At 38.6% G+C, this 7510-nt stretch overlaps 1 protein-coding gene across 1 annotated transcript; it reads right to left on the bottom strand.

The window, feature by feature from the left end:
• Positions 1-202: 202 nt before the first annotated feature.
• CCDC59 (coiled-coil domain containing 59) lies at positions 203-7409 on the bottom strand. The gene is made up of 4 exons (XM_014963230.1): positions 7236-7409; positions 5684-5909; positions 3170-3269; positions 203-583 (listed from the first exon to the last, which is right to left on the bottom strand). The coding sequence occupies exons 1-4, from the start codon at positions 7372-7374 to the stop codon at positions 422-424; spliced, it is 627 nt and encodes a 208-aa protein (XP_014818716.1). The 5' UTR covers positions 7375-7409; the 3' UTR covers positions 203-421.
• Positions 7410-7510: the final 101 nt, after the last annotated feature.

The raw sequence follows: 7510 nt of genomic DNA, 5'->3' as shown, positions 1-7510 counted from the left end.
CCTCTGAGCCTTGGCAGTTCATGAGGTATCACTTATGTCTAATGTAGTATCTTTTTACTCAAGTTAGCATAATGTTAGTAGTCACAGTTGCAGGAAGTGTTAGAGCTAGAAAACAAATGCTCTACACTATGCACATCATGTTCAGATGGCACTAGGCTCTAACAATTTGGAATTCAGGATATTATATAGCTAAAAGAATTTAAGTTTAGAAATACCGACCACTTATTTTCAAGGTATCAGTTCCCTTTCTCAACAAAGAATACATATTTTCAGGATGAATATCCTCCACTACTGGACTGATGAAACAAATCAAGACAATGACAAAAGTCATACAGAAGCAAAAAGACATTATTTATTAAAAGTAATTTAATAAAATGTCCATAGGTAACTCAAAACCTACAACTGAGATATATGCAGAGGTCTATGTTTTTTGCTGTATTTTCTGAAGAAGAAACTCCATTTGTAAGTTTAGATTTGGCTGTCCTTTTTTTGTCTTCTTACACAATATTTTATAAGCTTCCATTTTCTTTTGCTTGTACAACCGTTGAGCTTCTTCTCTTCGTTGTTTTCTCTCTTCTGCTTCCTGAAATTAAACAGATGCTTATGAAATAATTACACACCTTCTACAACTACAAAGCAATGTATAAACAGTAACATTTAGTTTTATGAAGATACTGGAAATTAGGTATTGTACTGACACTAGAAACAACCATTACTCTTAAAAGCTTAATCAGGACTCTCAGTGCATACTGCAATCAAAACATATTATATTGCCCAAAGCTCCAAAAAGAGAGACAAATTTTCTTCTGTAGAATATCCTACAATAAGGTTTGTCACTAAAATATCCATTGCTTCCTTTCTGTGAAAAGAGCTCCTTGACTTTTCTCCTTAAGTGACAAAGTAGAAAAAATTTCCCACTTTCTGCTCTTGAATGCAAGAGCGAGCGAGTCTGATCCAGCAGCCCCCATGTAAATGTCTCACCAATCCAGATGTGCTAGGATACTGGACACATCTGTATGGAAACGGCAGAAGCTTATGGGGCACATCTGAAGCTGGGAAGGCTTGTGATACTAGCACAGCACCACAAGCAGCATTACCTATGGCAATTTAATCAAGACTGAACTGTTAGTGACCTGGCCCCTTCAAAGCAACAGATTGCCATCTTTACTAAGAGAGAGAAAAAAAAAACCTAACCAAATTTTCAACTGTACAAACATTCCATGTTGAGGGGACAGTACACATGCAACTAAAACACTAATGGAGGCACTTACATCATATGGATAATCATCTTATTTTGCTCAGCTTTTATCAAACAGCATACACCCCCCCTTCTAGTGTTGTAATTTTAGAAAGTTATTTGGGTAAACATCCACAAGCTAACTGGCTTGCTTCACTTATGTCATGTCCTACTGAAATATGCAAGGCACCACAAATCAGACTGAAGGACTGCTTCAGTTCATTTGGATGATTTCTTCTCATAAAGCTTATTCTTTGAAATGCAGTGCCATGCTGACCAAAAAGGCAGATGTTTCTGCAGACTGCTGAAACAGATGAGAATTTATCAATTATGTTTTTGTTTTCCATGGCATAGCTAGCTTCTGGAATGTACAAAAATTAGTAAGAATGCTCTGTGAAGTAGAATATAAAATTAGAAGAAATAACACAAGAAAATATTTCTGAATAGAAATCTAAGAAGCTTCAGTCAAAAAAATAAACTTGCAAAGATAACGTCTCTCCATTCAGAATACTTAACATTTATTTTACTGTAGCAATGATTAATATCATTCATTCCTTTTTTTGTTTTAAACTGGAGTAGCATCAACTCTAACTTACCTGTAATTCATTTCCTAATATTTTACTGCTGTTCAGCATACTGTTGTAAATAACATCTACTTAAGGTACAAATGCTTATTCAAGACAAGAACATTCATCTTACTTAGGTAGTTGTTACTTACATTTGTGTTTTTTTCTGATCTCTACTAAAACCTAGCTTTTTTATATAGTGTGGAGGCCAAAACTGTGCTTTTAAGCTCTTTTTTTTTCCCAAATAAATAACAGCAAATCCAGTGTTTGCTAACATACATGAGGGTAAAGTATGTGATCATCATATCGGTATTCCCCATAAATGATTTACTGTTACTGTGGCATTTAGCTACTCTTTGTTTTGCCTAAATATCTTAAATAAGACCAAAAATGCTAACACCTCCCCTCAGGCAACTCATATCTGTTGCTCAAAGCAAATTCCTTGCAGGCTCGCTGGGCTACTTTTGTTCCTATTTACTCTAAATGAGATGGTCATAACATTAATTTCTTTTAGCACAATCTGTATCTAATGTTTAAAAAAGAAGCTTTCAGCTGAACAACCGTGTAACTCACCCAGAATCATGGACCTTAAACTTCTGCATAAAACTACTCTAAGTTTTCAATAAAGCTGAACTGAAGAAATGTTTTATCTAGCTATATAGTTATGTAGTATTTATACAGTAGCTACTGAAATTTAGTTTGTCAGCAGCAAGTTACACAACTTCCACAATGTTACAATGTGTGTCATTTTACAGTGCAACAAACAATGTACTGGGGAGAATAAAACTCATTAAATAAGGATCTCTCAAATGAGTAACTCAACGACAACAATATTAAGATTCACCCTGTTAGACTAAGTCCCATTAAATTAGAACAACAGAAAAACTTACTAAAGATTTTGGCTGTGGATACTATTTAATTGTTTCACTGTTGGTCAAAGCACATAAAAAGGTAAAATGGTATATACCATATGTATTATATGGCATGTATTGTAATACCATAATACAGAGGATGGGTATTTCATTTTTCACCACAAGGTGATGGTATTGTTATTACTTCTCCTTCTACAATATTTAAGAGGTCTAGTATAATCCCCTGGAACTTGCAGATGAAGCTCTACATTTTTCTGACATAATAGAAACTTGCTAATGGCAACTGCAAGACAAAAGGAGAAAGAACAAAGAGAATGATAACTTTGAACACCTGCATGCCTGGGTATTACTGTCATGCTGAAAGACTGGAAGAATGCCAATACTTGTGTTCCTCTCCTGTGGTCCTATGTGGGTACAGCTGGAAGACTAACGGGTAGAAATAGATTAATCTAGTCTTTGTCTACAATCAAGAAAGATCTCTGTTTAACATTTACCTCCTTCTTTCTAGCACGCTCAGCCTTTATTTTCTCATACTCTTCTTTTGCCTTCTGACTGGACGTTTTCTTCTTAAATTTCCCTTCAGTAGTAACTGACCTGTAAGAAAAAGTACATGTACTTCAGATACGGACTATCACCAAGCAGGCATAACCATAAATCCTGTAGCCACTGCAGAATGAGAGCACAGTATTCCACTCTTTCATTGTTTTTTGCATATTTGTGGAAGTTGATTAGAAATACAGATTTCAGAAAGAGTGAATGGATACGATTTGCACCTATCATAGCATACCCAACCCCATTACATATAATGTAACGAGCAGCCAGCATGAAAACACAGCAGACTAAACTCTTCCAATGACAAGCGTACCGAAGACTGGACTGCACACAACTTTTAGTAACACATATACTTTATCTGCTGGATCTTAACATCAATGAGTTTCATGAAGTTTAAAGAGTGCCTACAAGAGGGTTTTTTTTCCCCCATCATAAGAGCTCTTCAGAGCTAGAAAAACAGAATGTGCTAGCTTCGAGCTGTACTATCCCTTCCTAGTTCTGACATATGGATGCAACTGCAGGGATACAAGGACAGCCAGCTGTGAGCAGACTGCCTGCCAGGGAAGTCAGGCTAACATGGCAAGGTTAAATAGCACAGTACTAACAATGTCTTTCAAAAAGTTTCTTCATGAAGGAGTTGGCATATTATCATCCTTAATGTTCTGAAATTGGGAACTGAAATTATGTTCCTTCCAAATTTCAATATAAAAAAAACTTTCCAGGTATCTTTTGCCAAATCAGTACAAGAAAACCAGTGCCATTTGTCTGGCATTTACTGTCGCACTACTTTGAGTGAATTTTTCTGGTTATTTAATGCTAAATTATTTTTTTTCTGATTCACGATAAAATCATTACATAAACAGTGTGGTAGTAAAGACATTCCACACCTGAAAAATATAAGCCTTACCAGACATTTAACAACTGTTCACAAAATAAGTTTTTGATTATTACTCAGGCTACAAAATGTTGAAAGCCAGCCATCGTTATCTACGAATTTCAGACAGACGAACAAAAAGGAAAGAGAACGTATTTCCTCATACTTTCATTTAGTAATACCACCACTCTCTTCTGAAAAAAAAAAAAAAAATCATCTTTGCTTTATTCTCATCTCCATCTTGTGACAATACTGTGTAATGACACCTTATCGTCTCAAGGACAAAACTATTTAAATTGCAATATATGCTAAAAATAGAATTACCTAGCCAAAGTCTTATTTTCCTATAGTCCCACAGAAACCAAAGTCCATTTAACAGACTCTATCACATCACCTCATCAGTTAGCGGTCACATTTTTGCAGACTTATTAATTCTGGTTTACAATCACAATGACCATAGTTGAAGCAAAATTAAAAACCCCTCCGCTTTAGGAAAAAAATCACTGCTATTTCAAACATCCCCACGAATTAACTGCCTATTCCAGACAAAACTCTACCATTCTCCCACTGCTGGGCTTAGATCTGACTGTTATTCTCCCCTCTCCTAAGCAAATTCAAAGACTTATGACACTCCTTGTATGGAGGACAAGGGACATTATCTCAATGACCACGGTACCAATGATCCTACTTGAATGCTGTGTAAAAACACTGCCATGACAGTGTTAGACCCGAGTGACTACGCTCTTCATTTTACTGACATACCCAACCAAGATTTCAGGGGGAATTACTGTCACACAGGGAAAAAATGGTTTAAGTTGTCTGACATTTGTTAGACCGCAAGTGAGAAGCTCCATTTCACTTCTCCCAGTTATTATAAGTAAATTTAAAACAAACTAAAAAACCCCAAACACACTAAGAAACTATTATGACATCTGTATTATTTAAAATTATTACTTGCTCAAAAACACTTTACTGTCTTAAGGTTTTAATAAATCCATGTCATCTATTTTTTGAAGTTCACAGTTAAAATCTGCCCAAAACCAGACATGCCACAAAAGGGTAACTGCACGCAGTATTGCGCATTTTAGCAGAAAAACAGTGCAATATGAAGATAACTTATCAAGCTGGGAACAGAAAGATAATGCCAAAACTATTTCCAAAAGTGATAGTAATTCAAAAATACTGAGAATCAGTTCAAAGGAAAACTGTGCAGATTCAAAACCACACTGCCTGAAAAGCAGGCTCTTATCTTTGCAGATATGGTAAGAAATTGGCCAAACACTAAATGCTCTTGGGCTAAACCCTATATTTAAAGCACAGTGGTAACTGCCATATTATTTCTGTGGAATCAAGCCCTAGACATCATCAGCTTTGCTTTCTGATTCTGATGTAAACATATCAAAGCTGTATGTTTAAATCTTCTAACAATTAGGAAAAACAGTTAAGACCTAATGGAATTTTTAAAGTAGAGAAAAAAAAAAATCAGCATACTGAAGTCTGTGTAAAGTGTAATACCTAAATATATTTCTTTAATGATGGCAACAGCTACTTGTTTTCAGAAACATATTTGAAAAAAACTCACTCTGCTGCTTTATTAAGTTTTTCTTCTGGTGAAACTGAATCATCTGGAGGCCTTCGCCGTTTCTTAAGCATTTTTTCTTCCTCAGCTAGGTAAAGATGTTTCAAATGCTCTGGATAAGTATCAGTAAACTGATCATTCTGTTGTGAATGCACCTTTCTTCCTTTTTTCAATAATTTCCTGTATTGTCTCTCAATCTTTTGTTTTCTCCGAAATGCAAATCCTCGTCCTGAAAACATAAGAAAACAGGGAGTTATATACATGTGCACTGAAGCAGCACCAAACCATTCAACTCATTCCAGGACCATTTAAATACATTTTCTTTCAACATAGAAAAAAAAACCCCACTGTTTGTGTTATTTTAATAAGGACCGGTCAAAAAATCAAGGAAAAAACATTGTTATAAATCTGTTCCCTACTCTCACATTGCAACTTGTACAGATTTACTGAAAATTATCACCTAAACCCTTGAGAGAACACTCCATTGCAAACATACTACTTAACGCACTCTCAACGTGACACACCTTTGCCAATGCTTTTCAAACACAGTGAAAAGATGTAATAACATTTCACTTTTCTCCTATTTCTGACAGCTTCATGAGTAACATCAAAATAAATTCCAAAACAGGTTCCTAAAGATAATCTCAAGAGGACAACGATAACAATAATACTCGCTGCTTAAGTAGTCTGCAGCTGCAGTGCCACAGGAAAAAAAAAAGTCACTAAATCACTGTATTATACTAAATTAATATTCCACCATGCCTTTTCCCACAAACAGTATTGTTATTGCTACTGCTTTCTTTCTACATCTGTCCAGGAAGAGCTTTTCTACAGCTTCAAAAGTACATTACATCATAGGACTGGCTGTTTCTGTCTCAATCATTATAAGTAGTTAACTTATCAATCTTAAGTTAAACATGTTTTTTTCCTAATACATTAGTATGTTTTTTAATTGCATTAGTCTTAAAGAGCTACTGACTTTTATAATATTCATTAACAAAACCGTTTCTAAAGGCAAGTCCAAATTAGTCCCAACTTTTCCTTTGATTTCCAAAGTTGAAATTTCAGAAAAGTGTTGCAAGAGGCGATGCTCTTTTTCCTATCAGTTCATTTTTACATTTGCGTAACTACCTGTTAATGGGCTGTACCTGTTTCCAAATACGCTTTTATTTTAAACATACAGCTTCAGAGAAAACGGAAAGCGAGTCCTAAAACAGAGAACCACTGCTACCCGGCAGAGCCCGCCACCGGAGAGGGGCAGGCTCTCCAATCCCGGGGCCCGGGAGCTCGGGCTCAGGCAGGCTGCCACCACCCAGCCTTGCAGCCACCGGCCCCGACGAGGCTGACGACGGCGAGGTTGAATCACCAATGCGGCAGGGGGGAGGACAGGTCTCCGGCCTCCTCGAAGGCAGGCAGGTAGGCCTGGCCCCGCCCGGAGGGAGGCCACGGGCCGCGACGAGCGGGGCCAGGCCGAGCCAGACCTCCCTCAACGCCGCCCCCCCCGCCACGACACCCCCTCAGGCCGGCCGGCGGCTGCCTCCCGCTCCCGGCTCACCCTCCTGGACGCTGCCCATGACGCCGCGCTGCCAGACGGGCCTCCACACCCGCTTTCGGCGGGGACCGCGGGCCGCGGTGCCTCCATTTTCCCCCGCCTCCCCCGCCTGCCGGGGCTCTCCGCGCCGCGCCGCCGCCATCACCCTCCCGGCGTCGCGCAGCTAGACGACGTCACCAAGCTGCGCCGCCTCCGCTCGGCACTCGATTCACCCCGCTTCCCGTAGCCTACGGCGGCCCGGCGGGCAGCCCCGACGAGCCGAGCGCCGTCCCCCGGCC

The sequence above is a fragment of the Calidris pugnax genome, unplaced genomic scaffold, assembly GCF_001431845.1.
Source record: "Calidris pugnax isolate Ruff unplaced genomic scaffold, ASM143184v1 scaffold44, whole genome shotgun sequence".
NCBI lineage: Eukaryota > Metazoa > Chordata > Aves > Charadriiformes > Scolopacidae > Calidris > Calidris pugnax.
Note: the sequence above shows the minus strand (reverse complement) of the source record. Positions and strands in the feature narration are given on the sequence as shown.

Excerpts from the sequence above, each read along its gene's own strand:
- CCDC59 (XM_014963230.1), bottom strand. The coding sequence starts at position 7,374 with ATGGCGGCGGCGCGGCGCGGAGAGCCCCGGCAGGCGGGGGAGGCGGGG. Across the intron at positions 5,910-7,235 it reads CATGGGCAGCGTCCAGGAGG|GACGAGGATTTGCATTTCGG; the intron begins GTGAGCCGGGAG and ends TTATGTTTTCAG. Across the intron at positions 3,270-5,683 it reads AAACTTAATAAAGCAGCAGA|GTCAGTTACTACTGAAGGGA; the intron begins GTGAGTTTTTTT and ends TTTTTCTTACAG.